This window comes from Mytilus edulis, chromosome 14 (genome assembly GCF_963676685.1).
Source record: "Mytilus edulis chromosome 14, xbMytEdul2.2, whole genome shotgun sequence".
NCBI lineage: Eukaryota > Metazoa > Mollusca > Bivalvia > Mytilida > Mytilidae > Mytilus > Mytilus edulis.
The window spans coordinates 22926872-22949239 of record NC_092357.1 but is presented as its reverse complement, the minus strand read 5'-3'; the positions used below and the strand labels follow the sequence as shown (position 1 = coordinate 22949239).

The following is a 22368-nucleotide window of genomic DNA, read 5'->3' as shown; positions in this document are numbered from 1 at the left end:
AAATAGTGACGTCAGTGACGGGAGTCATGTATGATATTGCAAAATTATTGGTCACCGGCAAAAATTGAAGCATCTCAAATGCGAGCTTCACATAATTAAGTCTTTTGTCACGTTTTAGAGCCATCATCGATTTAAAAAAAATTGAGAATGGAAATAGGGAATGTGTCAAAGCGACAACAACCCGACCATAGAGCAGACAACAGCCTAAGGCCACCAAAGGGTGTTCAATGTAGCAAGAAACTCCCGCACCCGGAGGCGTCCCTCAGCTGGCCCCTTAACAAATATACATAATTATACTAGTTCAGTGTAAATTGACGTCATACTAAACTCCGAATTATACACAAGAAACTAAAATTAAAAATTATACCAGACTAACAAAAGCCAGACGCTCCTGACTTGGGACAGGCGCAAATTTGCGGCGGGGTTAAACAAGCTTTTTTTGAGATCTCAACCCTCCCCTATACCTCGAGCCAATGTAGAAAAACAAACGCACAATAATACGCACAGAGAAACTCAATATATAAAAGTATATTTAATGTATACATTGCGTGTCAAAGATAAGTGCGTTTTGGTTATGATATTTCTGAGTGTCCTTTTATTGCAAGCAAACATATTCTGCCAATACACGTCATGCGCGAGAATAGTAAAATATATATAGTAACTGTTTCGGTTGCGTTTAGGTGTCAGACCACCAATAAAAAATCCCTATCTGTTCAACCAAATTATGCAATTTTCACATTTTTCTAAATATGTTACCTTACGTTTAATTCAAAATAAACCAGGTATATCGTGAATTGTACATGTATTAGCTTTCTACATGTCAAGTTTCAACCTACCTCTAAAGTCTTATAAGAAAAGTCTGAACACAGGTAATACCAAAATAACTCCTAGTTTCTGGCAAATTTGAACTTAGTATACAATGCAGCGAATTGATCCTGATATTTTAATGCAAACTCATAGACAAGTAAATTTTGGCTCAAAATGGTTTAAATGTTTCTCTTTCATAAAATGTTTCATTTCTGTAAATTTGTTGGTTACTTTAAGTAAAGAATGACACCAACAGCACTATTTTGTAACAGAGTAAGGCTACTTTTACATAGTACGTTCTAAATTGGAGGGCGTAATTGGTGGTCTGACACCTTTACATTTTGTAAATGTATAACACTGTGTTTTAGTTTGTTACTGTGGGCTTATTTCAATTTATGACTTGTTTTTTTTTTTGCTAATTTGAATTCTGTTTCTGATGGCCTGATTTATTTGCTTCCTTTCTAATTTATGTTTTTTGTCTACGATTTATATTTGCTTTGGAGTTTGTTGATAATTTTGGTGAATTGTTTTATGTTTTTGTTTGTATGGTGTATGCTTATATGTACTGATTGTATGTAAATACAATTCACTTACTTTTATTTCAACCAGATCGAACCTCTCATGCACCACTACGTATATAGAGACACACTATGAAAGAAAATAAAAATGGTATTACTAATGTCTTGTAATCTTATTTTAATTGCTACACAAATGTCTCAAGAAATTTTATTGAACATGTGTAAACTATTGAAGGAAAAAGGGTTCTACTCTTTATAAACTAGATTATGTATATAAACTAATCAAAATCCTTTCATCTTATATCCGTCGATATTCTTTTTAATATTGCATGTTATACATTTAATTGAATTTGTAAACATGAATGTACCCAAGGAATGATATTCAAATTGATTATGATATTAAACCAGTTAATCGAGCAATTTGATAGTCTTCTTTGACAGAGTATGATAGCCTACATTCCCTGCAGTGAACAAAAAGCGAATTTCAGACTTATAATTAATATTGAAATTCGGACACTCTAATATGATTTAATTGATATTCGCGCTTTACAGGGGATATGGGCTCATATTCTCTGTGTGAAAATAAAGGCAACAGTAGTATACCGCTGTTCGAACGTAATAAATCGAATGAGAGAAAACAAATCCGGGTTATAAACTAAAACTGAGGGAAACACATCAATAATTAATGGAAACAACGAAACAGAAATACTAGTTAAGGTCAACAAAAAAGCAAACGAAAATGCAACACAATTACTATTTTCCTGACATGGTACAGGATATTTTAAGAAAACATTGTGGGTTGAACCAGATTTTGTGGCTACCCAAACCACCCGCTTTTATGGCAATGTTAAATATAACACTAAAATGATAACATCACATGGAAGGAATACAATACAAATAAATGAAAAAATATTCAGGATAGAGAAATACACAAATTAACAATACAGTAGATTATTACGACATGCTAATAGTTATTAAAGGTACCAGTCTTATAATTTAATACGCAAGACGCGTATTTCGTCCACATAAGACTCACCAGTGAAGCTCATATCAAAATATTTATAAAACCAAACAAGTTAAAAGTTGAAGAGCATTGAGGATCCAAAATTCCAAAAAGTTGTGCCAAATACGGCTAAGATAATCTATGCCTTGGATAAGAAAATCCTTAATTTTTCGTAAAATTCAAAGTTTTGTAAACCAGAAATTTATAAAAATGATCACATTATTGATATTCATGTCAACACCGAAATGTTGACTACTGGGCTGGTGATACCCTCGGGGAAGAAACGCCCACCAGCAGTGGCATCGACCCAGTGGTTTAAATAGTTATCAAAGGTACCAGGATTATAATTTAGTTGCCAGACGCGCGTTTCGTCTACATAAGACCCATCAGTGACGCTCATATCGAAATATTTATAAAGCCAAACAAGTACAAAGTTGAAGAGCATTGAGGATCCAAAATTCCAAAAAGTTGTTCCAAATACGGCTAAGGTAATCTATGTCTTGGATAAGAACATCAAATACGGCTAATGTTATTTGCCTGGGATAAGAAATTCCTTAGTATTTAGAATAATTCATACTTTTGCAAACAGTAAATTCATAAAAAAATGACCATATAATTGACATACATGTCAACACAGAATAAAAACGAACACGTAAAACATCCTCAGCACACAAAATCAGCACAGCAGAACCACGCATTGTATGATGTATATAATTCAAATTAGCCTAACAGATCAGTGGAAAGAAAACGTTAAAAAGTTTTTTTTTCATTCTTTGATTTTTTTGTGAACTCCAAGATTATAAGATGCCCTATATCCACTGCTTCCGAATTAAACACCTGTTTAGGCTTACATTTTCATATAAATTTTGCAAAAACTATGTTGCTGCTGCTTATGACAAAGTCACATTGCATGCTCTTTTGTAAATGTTTAATTTTTTTAGGCTCCGTTTAGTAATATTTTGTTCTTTATTACTGCTTTTTGTTGATGTCACGACCCTATGTCGGCTCTTAGCACTGTTGAGGAAGGAAAATTATTGAGAAATGACTATGATACAAAAAAAATCCCCCCCCCAAAAAAAGACGTTCCTGCAGTTTGATTATAGTTATTTTTCTGTGGGTGTCCATATTTGGTATTTAATAATATTCAATCCCAAACTCAATATCAAGTTACAGACCAACACAATGCTTAATTTAATTACTAATATCTTTATCTGTATACACACTATTTCATTAAAAAAGATAGTACGATTCTGACTCTAGATTATATTTAAAATACATGATTTTAATCCCTTTTGTCAGTAAAGACATAACACAATTATTAAATAACTGGTTAACCAAATCTTGTTTGTTTAAGGTATTAATTCAGATCAGTTTAAATTAAGAACGGTTCTTTAAAGGCGTACCCGTGTGAAAATGTGTATTACTGATTTTTGAAACGGTTTTATTTTTATGAAAAATCTGCAAATTGAGATAGACTTTTAAACAAATATAAATTTTGAATTTTGAATTCGACATTGCTTCATGTACATCCTCCCTATCACATGTTTTGAAATATATTTTCCTCTGTTTCATTTTCTAACCCGGATTTGTCTTCTCTCATTCGATTCATCACTTTTATACAGAGGTATGCTACTGTTGCTTTTTTTTTTAGACATTCACATGTCTGGTAGCTTTTTATTTTTACCTATACTGAGTGCAATTTGAACCAATTTCTTATGACATAATGTCACCTATGTCTGCGTTGTTCAACTACATTTCATTATTCCGTTTGAATGGTTTAGGTTAATCTGTAATTCATCACATGATGTATAGTGGAAAGATGATGGAACACCTTGCAGATCAGCTGGTCATTTTGTTAGATTATATCAGGTAAACTTATATAAAACTACTATAACTACGGAAATTGTGAACCAATTTTGTTGCTGAAGGCAACCTTCTGTAAAGTGTGTAACATTGGTTTAACTTCAAAACAAGAGTTGTAATCCACCCACATAGCTGCACAATCGATCTGGAAACTAGTAAAATTGGTATCAAAGGTAGTAAAACATGTGAGAAGAGCTTGTAAAACAACTCCAAACCTTTTTGCAAACCAGTATTGTGCCAGAACTTCTATGTTGACATGACTTATCAATGATATGGTCATATGAATAGATTAACTGCAAATTAGTTAACAAAACTTTGAATTCAAAATACTAAGGGTTTTCTCCTCCAAAACAGATTATGTTTGTTTGTATTTGGCAAAACCTTTCAGACATTTGAGTCATAAATGCTCTTCAACGTCGTATACTTTATTTAGTCTTTTTGATTTTTGATTGGATTGTCACTGATAATTATTTGTTGTTGTCTTATTAAGTAAACTCCAAATGATGTTTTATCCATATCAGAAAAGTAACGTCTGAGCTTCTTTGTTATTGTTGTTTTGTAATTTGTCTTTTTTTATGTTTAATTGTGTATCTTGTGTTGTTCTATTTTGTCTCTTAGGTTGTTGTTGTTATTGCATAGTAATGTTTTGTAGTTGTTGAATTTCTCTTTAATTTGTTGTTGTTTCAGTCTCTTTGTTGTTATTGTTATATTATGTCTCTTTTGTTGTCTAAACAATATAAGGCAAATAAAACAATAACAAGACACCATTACAAAATTAATGAATTTTATTTACATTATGATTGAAAAAATAATGAATAAATATTGATAATTATTATTTACACCATATTGCATAGTCTACATGTGAATGTATATTAAGTCTAAAAATATTTCAACACAATCATAAACTTTTGGCATTGTATCTACAGCTTTGAAACACACTCGATATAGTCATTCCGCAGTAAGTTAATCACAAATGAAATTATTTTAGTATATTTTCTAATCTACAAATGATGACAAAACAAGCAATTTCAAATTTAAAAACAGAAAAGGAAAAAAAAAGGTGTATTTTACGAATTTTTGTATTTTCAAATAAAGGAACTGACTTTTTAGTTTAACATATACAGAGTAACAGAGGTAATGTTGGTAATATTTCAAGTATTACACAAGAACATTGAAACCGTGAATAGAGGACGCCTGGCACAGACAACATGTATAGTCAATAGAGTATTTTTTCCATTGAAGTTTACAAGAATTTTATTACAACATATCTTTTTTTAATAAATTGAGAAAGGAAATGGGGAATGTGTCAAAGCGACAACAACCCGACCATAGAGTAGACAACAGCCGAAGACTTCTTCTGCAACAAACAGGAGATTTATAAAAGGCTAAACACTGTTTACTTTCTTTTCTTAAACTTATAAGTATATTATAAAAAGAGTATCTCCGACGCATAGCTAGACCGAAATCATCATACTCTTTCCATCAATCTTTTTCAACAATCTTACTTGTAGCAAGTTCTTTGGAATCATTTCACCCCCTTTAAAATGTAAAATTCTTGAATTAACCACAATCCAAACCCTCCTTATATGGACTTTTTATTATTTCGCCTTGTAGTTTGATACAAATGATTACGGATACTATATATAACATGATTTTTGTTTTGTAAAACAGACTTTAACTGACACCTCTGAAAGTAATTAGGAGTAATTTGAAAAAAAGGTTATTCTTTTTTTATGAAGAAAAGTCATTACTCTTAAAAGATAGTGATATACATTTAAATGATATATTTACAATTATGAATCATTTACTGTTTTCTTTGAGATCAGAATTAGTTTATGCAAGTAAAAAAAATACACACGTGAAGCTGTTCAAACAAATGTGTTACTAATTACAATATGTTCTTCAGGAAGATTGAGGATCAAAATGGGGATTGGATTATAATCTTTTCAAATGTGTACTTTTTGTTACCTATAGTTATTTTGCACAAGTTTATGAACACTTGTATTTTTCTCTGTAGTGCTTGAACAAACATAATTAACAATCTATATGCAGTGTGAAACCTTTAGAGAATGATGAAATGTTTCCCTTCAAGATGAAACAAAATGTGTTTTAAGATGAAATACATTATCATATCTTATCACTCAAAAGCTTCAAATGATATCTGTAGTATTTAGTTAACAACTCCCACATCAAAACAAAACCTACATTACGTATGATAATAAACACAATATTAATTTTTATAGAACATATTTCTTTAAGCCATGAACATGCATGATGTAAATAAAATACCAAGTTGCACACATAAATGAACGATAGAGGCTAATGTTTCTTGAAAAAGGTATTGAATTGACAAGATATCATATTGGTAAGAAAATTGTGTACATTTTTTATAGTTGGATATTGGCAATAATGTATTTATCAATTTTAGATTTGATACTGTAATTACACACTTGAACACAAATCATTTCCTTTGTGCTGTGTACATTTTTTTTTTAGTTGAATATTGGCTATAGTGTATTTGTCAATTACCAAATTAACACTGTTATTACACACTTTAATTAAAATTGTTTCCCTTTGCCAATGACTACCAACTTTTGACTCCGGATTTTCTATTTTTTCCAAGGTGGTGGTAGGATTGCATAGTAATTAGTCAGGTAGGATTAACCCATGAATAAGGAAAAGCAAACATATAATCGGTGAGTTTTGTTGGGAAATATTACTATTTCCAAAGATTTTGTCGTGTATAGAAAACATCAAATAGTTAATTGACCCCCTAATTTGTACCAATCAAAAGCTTGATTTAACTTCTTTGAGTTGCTGTTACTTGACCGTGTACAAAGGTGTCTTACCACAGAGAGAGAAATCGGTCGAAAAACATAAATTCCAGAGTCAAAAGTCAATAATATGAACAAAACACTATCGTAGACTTAATCTTAATCGGACTAAATTTTGCTTTTCCTATTGCTCTTTTTTTGTACAATAAAAATAAAAGTATATATATATATACAATGTACAGAAAATACAATAAATTATAGAACTATCACAGATTCGGACCAGGTCTTGCTATAATTCGACATTGCAGAATCTATTGCATTTTGGGTAATATTTTCAAAAGTGTACACCAAAACGTCATGATTGGTTGAAAACGGGCAAAACCATAGACATTGAACCAATGTCGTGACGTTGTTTTCATTTTGGGATACGAACAATGAAATAACCCAATAGTCCTTTAGATTCTGAAACGGCCATGTTAATATTTAACTATACATATACAAATGGGTGCAGTCATAACCTGTACAGAAAGTTAACTTGATGACCAGACATATTTACTGATCTGACTGATCCAAAAGCTACACAAGTTCAACTTTAAAGCAGACTGTTCCTTAGGCGTTAGTAAAAAAAAAAAGAAGATTACGGTCAGGTTTACAATTGAACATTTTTTCTCGTTTGTTTGGTCTAAATGTATCAAGTTAACTTTCAAACTGACAAAACGTCTTTTGTGCAGGTTATGATCGCATCAATCGGTACGGAAGTTTAATTACCCGAAACGTTATTTTTAGGTTATTTAAGACAAAGTTATATAAGCTTACAACCGGCATAAAGATAACACAAAACAAATTCAATATTATAACTTAGTAAGCAGCTTTCAAAAGTGTTTTATTGCAAAGTCTAAAATGACCCTTTTGTCTCTCTTAGGGATGGGTTGTTTTGAAATCATTATATTTAATATACGGGGCTCTTTAACATATTGCTATATTTTACATTTTCCATTATTTTGTTATAGCCAAATTTGTGCGTGAGATCGGCGCAGTTGATTGAGAATTATCTGAAGCATTTACTTAATACTATGGATTCATTTATTTTCGTGGGTACCAAATTTCGTGGATAAAAGCAAATTTGTATGTTCGTGGATTTCTAATTTCATGGTTTTGCAAACTATTATTATTATTGGAATTTGTGCATTAAAACATGTTTATACTATTAATTATTTTTTTGTAAAGATACATTACATGCTCACTTGGCACAGAAACCATATCTTTTATTTTGTGTCGCCAAAAATATAAAAACAAATTCCAATTATGATTCGACCATTACATTTTCGGGTACATATAATAATTTTCAAACCAGTAGCCAATATTAGATGTATCAACAAAATTAAGTTATCACAGAGCGATACTTTAACTGTTATATATATATAAATCTAACAATAAAATACTGACAAAAAACTAAACAGCTGTATAAATACTATTTGTTAATAAAATAATCAAACAACTATAAACAATACATATAACGCAAAGATCTATAAATAAAGCGGACATAAATATAAACTCTTGGGGAATGATATATAAAAGTTAAACAAAAAACAACAATTAAGATGGAAAAAAATAAACGACACCAGAAAGGAGAGTTAAATGCCAATTGCACTAACCAGAATGGTTTGTTATGCCCTTCAGTTAAAATGCTGTTGAAATGAAAACTGTCAATCTCTTAAAGAATATACATATTATATATTCTCAAACAGCCAATGCATTACATCTGTGCCGAAAAACAACCAATCTGTACATTCATTTTACCCTTTTTAAAATTTACAAAAAGTTGGAAAAATCGTATTGGTTTATCACCATAGTAAAAAGATAAGATAAATATTCATCTTCATTGTGGGTATTTTTCAGATACACCACCTAGTATGTGATTTTTACTTAATATTCCCGACTAATGGGGATGAAGTCTTAATCATATATAAAACTTATTATTGTAACAAAGGACACCGTACCGATAACAAATAACACTGGCAAAAAAAAGACAATAACTATTTCCTCTTATATTTTTTTTTGTAATAATGTTTTACTACAAATATGCATGAAGTATTTTGTAAGAGGACAAACTATTGTTTTTATGAGGGACCTACAGAATTTCGTGTGGACGGAATATTCATATTGATAGGTTGCCGCTCTGACTTTATCATTTCTTGCGATAACAAATTTCACTTTTGTACACAATTTAATCCAGGATATTGTTGGGCAAATTTTACAATGACATAATATCTATTTTCAAAATTCACCTGTCTCCCATCAACATCGCGAATGAAAGTCCATAATAAAGTGTTTGATGTAACAAGTTAGGATTCTGGAATGTCTAAGACTAAAAATAGTGTTGGGATATAAAAAGAAAAAAAAGAAAAAAAAACGAAAAAGCGTACCAAAAGATTGAATACATCTTTAAACAAACGAACATTATGGTTTACGTTTTTAAAATCCAATTGAATACTAGACATAATTAACGCTTTAATTAATCATTCTCCAGAAAAATTGAGAACAAAAAAGTATATCATATTCTGCATTTCTCTCCATGTTTGTCGATCAAACCCAAATGAAAATATTGTTGTAAAGAATCAGGCTAAAAGCATTTTAATGTTATTATAGCGTTTTATAAGACATTAACCGATATCTATAGCCAAACAAAATTCATTGTTACTTATTGACGACTTAAACAGCGTGAAGTACAATTTATTTTGAAGATTACGCTTTTTTCTAGTACACTTGTTCGATACCTTTATGCATTTATAATTTCGTTCGCTTTACGTCAGAATAGAAATGCACTGCATACGTTTGATATTGTGTTACATGTTTGATGTTTTAAAAATGTTCAATACATCCCCTGAAGTAACATGCATTGTCTAACAATTTTTAAAGCTTACAAATCAAGATGACATAGTTATCTACCATGGAAATATCTACAATAAAAAACGGTGCAAACTTAAATTATAGATATGTGTAGACTTTACGCAACTTTCAACATATGAAGACTTAGAAATTAAAAAGTAAAACCCACCCAATTTCTAAACATTCTTTACACATGAGACAAGGAATAAAACTAATTACATATACTACTGAATATCTCTAGCCAGTTAGAGTTGCGTTCATTTTTTTCTCGCCAAGAGTGTTTTCTTGATTAAATTTCAAAGCACTCAAACGAGTCTTTCTAGATTGTAGATACTATTTAAAGACAATGTGGGGTCTAGTATAACGCCAAAGAGGCAGCACCCTAATTGCACAAAGCCAAAAATTAGTGGTGAAAACATATTTTTCTACAACTTTATGTAATTTAGAAAAACTGATCGCTACCTTATAGTTATTATCAGAATACACTCGTAGTTTCTATGACAGATCTGCATTCGGAATTTGATAGACATAAGAAGATGTGGTATCAGTGCCAATGGGATAACTCTCCATCAAGTCACAAAAGTAATAGGTCAAAGTACGGTCTTTAACACGGAGCCTTAGCTCATAACGAACATTAAGCTTTAAATGGCCCCAACAATTAGTAGTATAAAACTATTTAAAAGGGGAAAACCAAATGTCTGTTCTAACCTGTATACATATTAAAAAGGAAAACTATTGATAACTGCATAATTGTTCTAAGGCATCAATAGTTATAAAGTAGTCACTTAAACAGAACTTCGATTACACTAAAAGGTTTTGTAGTAAATGATTGATTTCGATGTCTTAGCTATAATGGCATATAATACTCATTTGATATTGAACTGTTGAAAAATAGCAAACACGATATTGAATGTTATATGTATAATGAAATCATCACATGATGAAATAATGAAAAATATTTTTGGCAATACAGTATAGCACATATATCTGGGGACACACATAAACACTGATCCATTCAATCAAAATCTAGTTCACAACCTTATTTTCTAACTACATGTATTAAAAACAAAACATATATTTATATATAGAACAAAAATGGAATAGCAATGTACGTAAGCATGTATACAGTACATACATTAATCGTTGTACTTATATCATTACTTCAATGGTTGGTTTTTGGATAAACTTGCATGTTTCTATTCCATATTAAGACAGATGTCATAATATTCAATGAGCAATTTCTTAACAATTTCATGCGATTGTCTAAATATACTGAGCATGATATTCCGACTCAAGGGACACTCAATTACTACTGAAATTTTGGAGTGGAGCCTTGGTTTCTAAAATTATTTTCACCAACTTAACGTTTACTATATTCAAGTGCCATATACGTGATCAAGCCTTGTTTCACAATATTATTATATTTTACTCGCTTCGGCTGTACTTGAGCTAAGGAAATTTTCATGTTGATATATAAATTTTATGCTAATTACTAATCTCTGATTTGAGATGCAATATCAGTATGAATTTGTTTTGGCACAATAGTTAAATCAACTACTCTGTATCATTTTAAATGAAATGGGTGAATGTTTATCATGGAATATAAGTCATGCTGCTATCTTGCTACTCATGAACATTTTTCAATGATGCATAGTTTAATTGCTGCAACAATGTTTTGGCATTGATCATGTCTGTGATTAAATACCTGGAACTAAGATAGTTCAACCAATAATGAATTCCCCCTAATTGCCCATAATTAAAAATAAAAACTAAACTGTTATGAACATAAAATAATTAAAAAAGGAAGAGATAAACAAATATATGAGCAAACAAAACGCAGACTAATCTTTTTCCTCCAAATATTATTTTGCTTCAAAGCGGTTGGAATCTGGTCCCATCATTCGAGTGCACCATATCATACCAATTCAACACTCTTATTCTTATGAATGTTATTGTACATGCATCTTATAAGGCACAATCGTATGAGTTAAGTCACCGGACATACTCTTAAACGGGACGGCATTCTGTTAGTGAGATATTTCTCACTTAGTTATATCACGTGAAATCAATTTCGTTTTTATCTAGTAAATTTGATTAAATCACACTGAATCTGCATTTTCAATGTTGCTGTTATCGTCTGCGCTTTGTTTATATTTTTCTAAGAAATCTCGGTATAAATATCTGATGACCTCTGAAGCTATTACGTCATTGGCATTGTTACTTATTTGACGTAATACGAAAATACCATCCTGTTTCAAGAAGTCCTTTACAAAGTCTGCTCTGATTCGTCTATCAGAATCAGTCTTTTTGTGAAGATCGTTGATTTTAAGATACTTTCGTATGTATGAACGCCGATGATGAGGCAAAAGGTATCCATAGAGATTAGTCAAACAACCAAAACCATTTGCAATGGCAATAAAAACCATCCAAAACCACAGAAATATAAATATTTTTTCGTTGAAAAGATTAACAGGAAGCACACATTGTACAGTCCATCGTTGTAAATTTGTCATCTGACGAATTTCGAAATCACAGAGAGTAACACGTGGGAATCTAGGAGAATAGGTCCAATCTTCTCCTTCATAGAGCGAATTTAGAACTTCAAATCCGTATACACTGTATTTTGATCCCATAAATGAATTCATCAAATACATCATTACAATCGAGTTTACCAAAAATAATATCTTGTATACCATAGCCACTGTTGTTAGATAATTTCCAAAATGACGTCCGCAAAGAAAGAAACAGACGTTTCCTATCTGCGTACGCAGGTTCGGACAAAGACCGGCCCTATGTGGTGAGGCAGATTTCAACCACTGTCCCATGTATTTGGATATATGCTTCAATTTCTTTTCCCGATCCTCCGGTGCAAGGTATTGTGTATCACGTGCCATCCCGTTAATTTTATCTATGCTGATCCCGGAATATGAATTAAGAACTTTGTATATTAATCTGGGAACCTTATAAAACATTGAGCATACAAGAAGAATAAGTGGAACCCATTGATAATATGTAAGTTCCTGTTCTCTACGTTGGTCGTACTGAGCAGGGATTTGATTCTGCATGGGAATATAATAAGTATTCGAAACCCAGCATACGAAATTTGTATAATCGACTCGATTTTCCGTAAAGTCTGTCGGACACCAACATTCTATTGGATCGCCGACATATTGACTTGTACTCACTATTACCGTAAATATCACTAATAGCATCACAGTATATTTGTGATTTAATCTATCGATGAAGTCATCGTCGTATGTACCTCGTATTCCGACAGCTTGACCGGCAGTACCTAAGACATGGTCTAACCTAAATAAAGAGAAAATGACAAAAGTTAGGAATATAGATAGAAAACAAGAGTCTAATTAAGTTTCATTCGTGCTTATTCTATCGATCAAATAAGAAAAATATAAAATGTATCGAAGAAGCTTGATATTAACCAAAGACAATTTATGCCAAAACAATTACAAATTTTCTACTACCATTTACCAGTTGTATGATTCGCACTTTTTAGAACAATTACTTTGATCACCGATTCTTTATAACTTTACATTTATATTCTGGGTACTTTTAAGAATAAGTTCTCAGCCTGCGTAATAAAATCCGTTAGATTCTGAAACGAACAATATAATTTGTATTTGATGTATTTTGTGCACACTTTCTTTTCAAGAGTATCATAATGAACCTTTTTTATGAATGCAATGCTAAATCAAAACCCATAGAGTTAAATAAATATCTACATTAGCGAAGGTTTTGGCGTACTTTTAAAAAATCAATCACGGTGATTATTAATACAAAATTGTCATTAAAACTCCTAACTTATAAATCTTGTAGAAATAGAAGTCTTCAAAATACGATGACGGTTTAAAACTAAGGATGTAATTCTGTCTTTATATCATTTAAATAGCAAAAGATTAACTTACCTAGCTCTGAAATAAAAAATTAATAAACAAAATGTAACATACAAATACGGTAAAATGTCGATAGTCACAATCAAAATTGACAAAGCTGTTAAATTTTCGAAAAAGAAAAAAAAATAATTATAATATAAAAACCAATAATTTCAAAGAATTTTTGGCATCTTCCTTTCTTTTTTATCTATCGAAGTTTCACAGATACTCGTATACATTGAAAATGATCAAAGAGCACACACTAGGCACACACCATTTATAAGACAAGCTTGTTAATTCAGCAGAAATATTTAGTTTTGACAATAGTCAATCAAATGGTTAGATTGGTGCAAGAAAATGATTAACAATAAAGCACACAATTTCTAAATAACCTTAATTACATGACTAGCACATGAATTTTTAAGAAGGTTGATAAAAAATCTATTGGAAACACCATACTTAATACTGTGGATTCATTTATTTTCGTGGGTATCAATTTTGGTGGATTGAAAATTGTTTGCTTTTTTCTGGATTTTTGATTTCGTGGTGTTGCCAATTTCTGCTTACAAAGCCTAAAGAAAATTTTAATAATGAATCCACAGAATAGTGTTTTTTCTCAAACCCAAATCTACACCAATAAGGTAACACGTAGGTTAATTTACAATTTTACAGTACAGTATTTGAATTGGATATGACTTTATTTTTAATTTTTATTTAGATCATCACTTGCTTTGGGTACTGATTCGTGTCATCCAGATAAGCGGCAACAGTTGGTCCTCCAAGTGTCATTCCTGTAAACAAACAAGACCAGGGTATACACAAATGTTACTAAATAGAGATCTGCCTTACCACTTAGTAGTTTAGTGTATGTGTTGATATTGGATTGGGAATCCAGTTATTGCATTTACATGTAATATTAATCCCTTTGCACCTTGAATGCGAGGACTCATACACAGTGGTAAAATACACATGTTCAGAAATCGTTATCGATAAAGATAAGAAAGGAAGCTTCAATTGAATAACTCTACAATAATTATGCTCATCAAAAAGAAAGTTTACATATGGTTTATTGTCCAAAAAGGACAAACGAATTAGATGGAGACGATACCCAAAGAGATGCGAAAGATACCAAAGGGATATTCAAACTCATTAGTAAATTCAAATAAACTGACAAACTCAGGGGTAAAATAGAAAAGACCAACAGATAAACAATTGTGCATAGAAAACATGGTAAAGTAAAGATTGATCAACATACACCCAATCAAAAACTGGTTTGATCTCAGGTGTTTCGGATGGGTAAGCAGATCCTGCTATACATGAGGAATTCTTCGTGTTGCTCATGTTAATTCAAACTCCTAAACGAACATCAGAGTCCATTCATTGCAGAACAACTCAATTCAATTTGATAACTAAAATTTTAAAAGTGTACGGTAATAAGATTAATTTCAATTCTAAAGATTTCGTAGAAGAAAACAACAAACATATCAACTTCAAGTAAAAGAAGCGTAAAAGCACAACATAAGGTAAATTAAGGACAAAATGAACCCTATCAACATATGTAGGAAGATGAAGCACATATTTAAGGATACTACATTGTTTACATTTATGAGTTATTTCAAAAACCTGTTGCGTTAAAATAAATGGGGTCATCGGCTCCCCATTTTCCTTTTTTTTAAATGTGAACCCACACCGTATGGCAAGTCATGAAAAATTCTGCGAGCCTTTCACAGAGATGTCTTATATCTCATTTCAAAATGGGAAGAAAAAGATACTGAAAGGAAATTATGGCATCTTTTGTAAAGTACTATTTCTCAGGATTAAACACAGACTAGGAATTTGTTCCTGCGTGTTGTATTGTTTAAGACAAAATTTTACGGTAAATCTATTTCTATATATCTGGGATATCAACCCACACCATTAAGCATGTCAAGACAAATTATGCAAGCCTTCCACAGAGAGGCCTTATTTCTAATGTCAAAATGAGAAGAAAAAAGATATTGAAAGAACATTATGGCATCTTTTACGAAGTACTATTTCACAGGATTAAACACAGAGTAGGAATGTCTTCCTGCGTGTTGTATTGTTAAAGACAATATTTTAGGGTAAATCTATTTCTATATATCTGGGATATCAACCCACACCATCAAGCATGTCAAGACAAATTGTGCAAGCCTTCCACAGAGAGGCCTTATTTTTGATGTCAAAATGAGAAGAAAAAGATATTGAAAGAACATTATGCCATCTTTTATAAAGTATGACTTCTCAGGATTCAAAACAGGCTATCAAAGGAATGTGTTCCTGCATGTTGAATTGTTAAAGACAAAGTTATAGTAAATGTATTTGTATATATCTGGAATATCAATTATTATAGCGTTTAATCTCAGTGTTCTATAATCAATGAACCGCTGTATGCGGTGCAAATATTAACAAAAGAGAAAAAAGCAGATATATAATAAATATCTATATGCATGCTAATGACTAGTTGTTCGATCCAAATTTATTTATTTTACAAAAGCTGTCAAACTGATTTATTTACGCAATAATTATATAATTGAGTAATTTGAGTAAATATTCTTGAACTTTAAAGATCTTGGTATAGAAATGATTGTCAAAATGCATTTTAGGACATAAACTCTTGGGAATTCTAAAGAATCATATTCTGCTTCAAATGAAATTTATGGCTATAGAAAATTAATAAGTCATGCAATTTAGGTGTAAATTCGTATGAAAAGAACTTTTCAAATATGGCCAGGGCTAGAAAAGTATCTTTCGTGAGGTATTCGTTTTTGCTTAATTCGCGATTAAGGCTAAATCTCAAAAGTTACTGTCCCGCTTATTTGATCTTTCAGGAAGTTCGCTTTATTCGAAAGGTTAAACTCACGAACGCGAATTCAATATTTCATAAATTTCATAAATTTCATACATTTAAAAATAAATAATTCTAACGAATGACAAGATATAACTATCCGGATATAAGTAGGATTTTTCTTCTAAATAGAATTTTGTGATTTTTTATTTTTTTTATGTCATGTTTTTCGGGGTTTTTTTTTGGTCGTTGCGTTGTGTTTTTCCTCAAGTGTTTTTCAGTTTGTTTGCTGAGTTTTTTGGTATATTAGTATTCCGCCGCTTTATATAGACAATCTTTAGCTCCATATCTAACACAGTCAGGAGCTGCTGACGGACAATCGTTAATGAAAACATTCTCAAAATCATCTAAACGCTGGGCTAGGTGTTCTCGTGAATGACAGTGAGTAGCGGGGATTCGGATTGAAGACCGGACTTTGCCGTTATGAAGATCAGGAATACAAGCGATGTCCATTTGCTTTGGGTTTTGTTATGTGCGTCTGCTAGAATCTCCATATGTCTTCTTTTTCATGTCGTCGATCGCACTGTAAATGCACCTCTCATGTAAAGCGGAAACCCCAGGTTAACTGATTAACGATAGTTGTCATGTAAATAATACAGACGTTTTTGAAAAAAAGAAGATACTTGAATGTGAAGTAGACTTTATTTATTGATACCCTGTGCTTTTAGAAAATCAAAATACAAAGAAACATATGTAATTAAGAAACGAAACATAAACTTAATTATATATTCATCTAAATTTATTTTATCCGTGTTACATTTCTTTTAACAATTTTTCTTTATCTAAATTTTAGCGAAGTAATTCTGATTTATTAATTACGGCCTTTATACTCAAAGTGAAGACATTAGTTCATTCTTCTAACTGAGAATTTTTATGTCTTTACAAATGAGTTTTCAACTACCCTTTCAAATTTTAGTATGTAGTTATCAGGTATATAAGAAAAGCATGAAAAGCAACGCTTTAAAAAGTAAATATCGATCATGCAGTGAATAAAACATCTGTAGTGTATTTGTTTAGTACTATACGTTTAAAAAATTTCAGAATATACTTATTCACATTGGTCTCATACAGATATCTGTGTGCGAGTTAAAAAGAATCTTTTCTATCCATTATGTCACTGCATATGTATACATATTGCAGGATGTCTGATTAAATATTAATAGTACATTTTAATTTATGCACTCAACACCGAGGTTAAACAACAATTAAAAATTTCTCCTGAATCTATTGAAAACACCTAACTTACGATTATCAAGTAACCTAATTTGTTTGTTCATTATTCGAAGTGTGTAAAGAGGTTTTGTAAGTGAATTACTGTTTTCTAAAAAGTATACATTTTCTTGGCATATTTTCCCAAGGTCCTATATAAGCCAGACAGTACATCTCACTAAATGTACTGTATAACTGAGGTGTAATTGACAAGCAAAAAATTGACGAACATAAGACGTAAGACCATTATAGAAAAATAAAAAAATTGATAAGTTCTTTTTCCCTATATAGAAATTAGAATCAACAAAATTGGGGAGTTGTTTTAAGCACTACAGTTAAAAAAAAAATGAAAATAACATGTTCTTAATTGCATGTTTTTCTGGATTTTCTTTCATAGGCCTTAGAAGTGTTAGAGTGGGGCGCACGTATTCGCCGTTTTATGATTTTGAGGTGTAAAACTTCATAGGATAGCCGAAATGGAAGAAATATGCCGGTAAATTCGATTTTTATAACAAATATGATTAATTTTTAAACTACGACAAAATTGCCGCACTTACCACAAAGGACCGAAAAACTGACAACGATTTGCGGCCAATTTCCTGAATGAAAAACATGATTTCAAAAGAAATATTTCTTGGTAATTCATTGACTGATTGTCCTAAATTTCAGTTCTGTACACCTTTGAAAAATGTCTGCTATTCGTCTATAATGAAATTGATTTGGGAAATTTTGTTGAAAGCTGCAGTTATTTGGGTTTAAAAAGATGTATAAAAACGGCGAATATGTGTCCCCCATTGACAAAACATCAGGCAATTTCAAACACCCTTTAATCTAACTTTTCAAATGATTATTTTCAAGCTTAAGAATATTTTGCATTTGAAGTTATCTTCATATAGAAATATCAGCATACTTCAAAAAACCTATAGACCTGAACATAAACTGTAGAAAACATAGAAAGATATGGCGAAATTGAGCACCCCACTCTACTCATATAAGTAATATATCAAATAGCCTTGTTTTTAACTTTTTTCTGTCTAGGTAATTTTACAGTTACTTGTTTAAAAATGCCCCTGACTGTCTAATGCATTTTGAACAGACAAAAATACATTCGAAAAACATGAAAACTACATATTCTTAATTTCATGCGTAAGAAGAGCTTTTTTCAGGATAAACCTTCACGAGAAACGCTTAAAGCCCATTTATTGAAAACAAAAAGATGTATAATACCGAAACAGTTGCAGAGTTAAAACAACGTTTAACAAATGCGTGATATAATAATAATTAAAATTCCGCAAAAATACGTGAATGATTTTGTCATGAAATACTTTACTTCATACAGATAAAAACGTTTTATTGAAGCATATTCCGTTTCTTGCACCATTTAAATTAAGAGAAAATCATTTTAAAAATGGCATATCGAGGTAGGTGTTGTTTTTTGTTTCTTTTTATTATGATTTATTAATCGAACATTGTGGGTTCTATTGATTCAATATAGCGGATCAATACATCTTCTTACTAGTCTGAACATAGACTAAATGGATCTTTATTGACATCAAAATTCCCGGAGTGGATAAGAATGAAAATTGACTGCAGGACTGATGATGACTAAATAAATGTATTAAAGATGTTTAAACCAACATGATCGTTTCATTTCAAAGCTGGTTTACTGGTAAAAAAAAAAGAAACGTTATTAAGATTTTGTCTAGCAGTATTTCATGTTGCGTTCATTTAAATATTTTTTGAAATACAAACACAAACAAATAAGAACCAGTTCAATATACTTAGCTCAATTTTACTCTTTCAAACTACGAAACCAAGCTTTTCCGTCAAATCTTCATGTCAAAACGATTTACGACTCATTTAGACGCATTATTTAATAGAATAAGCAAGCTAAATGTAATTTTTAAAAGTAACTCTCAGAAATCGTGAACGCCCTGTGCTGATTTATTTAAGTTTCTTGTTTTCACTTATATAAATGAAGTCTTTGAGACATATAAAACAAATTGATTGTTTTCTATTTATTCAATCAATGTTAGATAAGTAATATTAGTGCGAGGAAGAAGCATTGTGTACATTTTCGTTAAATATTTGTCGTCTTATTTTTTCGCTACATTAGTGTCAGAAGAAAGTGTGAACATAGCGACAGGACAATTTGTATGCCAAGACGATTCATTTGTCAACTTATAACTGTTCCATGACAAAATATAATTTTCTACTTTGAGAAATTTACTAAATTGCAAAAAAGAATGTATAAATATGCACAAAAAAAGGTACATCCGTTATAAAAAAAAAGAAGATGAGAAAAAGGAATCGTTTTGTTTAAAATGTTTGGAGCAAATACATCCTCAACAGCCATATTTGTTTCACTTTACTTAAATTTATTTACAAGCTCATGAAGAGGAAGGACACATTAATATTAGCATAAAAATCCTCAATCCTTTGAATTCTCGCCTAGTTTATATGTAGTTTTATATTTGCCCACCCTGTCCGTTAAGGAAGATGAAATAAAATGAAAATATTATCTTAATCACTTACATATAAGTAAAACTCCCCATGAGTTACATATCCACAACTGATATTGCATGAAGGTATCTTAAAGACAACTGTATTAACTACTCAAATAGTTTGATAATCTTTTGAAAACGGTAATGTGACATAATCACAAGTTAAACGTATAAATGCATATATTAAATGAATTGGTCTTTTTGTATGATAATTCTGATCAGGTAGTTTATGGCCTACTTATCTATGACACATACATATAGATGAGTGTTAATATATCAACCAAGGCGATTATACAAAAGGCGAGGAATTGTGTTAATTACTTGCAAATGGTTCAATGTAGCCACCTACATTTAAAAAAGTAAGGAATTTCTTTCCCCAGGAATAGATTACCTTAGCCGTATTTGGCACACCGTTTCGGAATTTTGGGTCCTCAATGCTCTTAAACTTTTTACTTGTTTGGCTTTATAACTGTTTTGATCTGAGTGTCACTGATGAGTCTTATATAGACGAAACGCGCGTCTGGCGTATTAAATCATAATACTGGTACCTTTGACAACTATTTATTTACAGTAAAACAAATAGAAGCATTACTAAATGACTTTTAGGTCCTTTCATTCGCAAATTATTAAAAAGGCATGTACATTTTCAGTAATTCATTTTGGTCATTGATGATTTCCAGATATTTGTCTATTAGTCTCTCAGTTATTTCCTCATATGACCCCCAACATTTTTAAAGTGTGTTCTACGTAGATATAACAAAGACAAGCATTCAAAAGTGATGACACATGTTGAACAATATCTGCTCACCATTCCAGAGCACCATTTTTTGGTTGGTTTCGTAAGATTAAATCTTTAGTTTTCTAGGTTGTGCTTTAAATATTCTTTTATCTTTTTTTTTGTCATGATGTTTCTCAAATAATGAGTTTAAGCAAATTATTTTTTGGGTATCTTCCACCTCTTTCTTTAAAAAAAAACTGCATTTTACAAAGATGTTGATGATATACTTATAGAATAACTAATTGAAAAATTCAAATCGAAAAAACCTTCACCGAGTGACCGAACAACACATTAATTCACGAATGCGCGTAGCGCATGAGTTAGTTATCAGTGTTGTTCGGTCACGAGTTGAATATTTTTCGATATTTGAATTCTATATTTAGTTATTCTTTTTATTACAATTGCAAATGGCTTTTTCAAAGAAATAAATGCAAAACATGTAAGGAACTATATTGTTTTTCTACGCATTCACAATTTGTTTTGATTCGCCGTTATCGACGTCTTGACAACGCCTATTGTTGTATGACGTCAGAGAGTGAAATAACCACGTTTATTTCACATGCGGTATTATAGGTTTTTATTTAACTGGGAAATCAATGTAATTCATGGCAACCAATGTAATAAAAAAAATATTATTTATTCTATCTTTAACGGTTGTTTTTATCAGGTATATTTTGATACATCCTCAGAAGAATCATACATTTTAGTAAAGGCTCCACTGTTACAAAGTTATGGAATTTTGTGTTTATAACTTGGTTATTATTACGGTACTATCATATGCAAACTATACAAATGGGATATTCATCTAGCTAAACCAAGTAAACCAACGTGTATTCGGTACATGCCAATACTAAGTAAGGAATTAGTTTTTATTCCCAGTCGTCCCTTTGTTTGATATAGTCTAGTGTCTTGTTTTGTAAGTATTCTTAAGGAGTTCCCCTTTTTGAATTTAATCTTTAATATTATTATTTTGGCTATTGCAGTTTTAAAGGGCAAGTAAATATTGAAACAAAGTGATTAACTACAACTTATCCTATTTTTTAAGAATTCCGGCTTGGTGGTTTTCTTGTTTCCTGGAAAGAATTGAGAAACAAAAATAGGTATTATTATGGATTATCTTCTTCCCAAGCTATTTAAGATTGTCTGTTATGGAAACACGATTTTACAAAATTGAAAAAAAACACAATAAATGAATCTTTGTTTCCTTTATTTTGTTAAACAAACAATCTTTTCTAAATTTTCTATGTGGATTACATTCCGTTCTGTA

At 31.0% G+C, this 22368-nt stretch overlaps 1 protein-coding gene across 3 annotated transcripts in view; it reads right to left on the bottom strand.

The window, feature by feature from the left end:
• Window positions 1-4958: 4958 nt before the first annotated feature.
• Window positions 4959-22368, bottom strand: part of LOC139502742 (innexin unc-9-like) — a 49132-nt gene continuing 31722 nt past the window's right edge. Inside the window, exons 2-3 of one of the 3 annotated variants that reach the window (XM_071292305.1) lie at window positions 14475-14535; window positions 4959-13163 (exon numbers count right to left, since the gene is read on the bottom strand). In XM_071292305.1, the coding sequence (XP_071148406.1) occupies window positions 11954-13163; window positions 14475-14533 (1269 nt within the window). In that variant the 5' untranslated portion in view covers window positions 14534-14535 and the 3' untranslated portion in view covers window positions 4959-11953. Of the gene's footprint in view, window positions 13164-14474; window positions 14536-20354; window positions 20475-22368 lie in introns of those variants that run through there. The other 2 variants (XM_071292307.1, XM_071292306.1) reach the window with 2 other exon arrangements.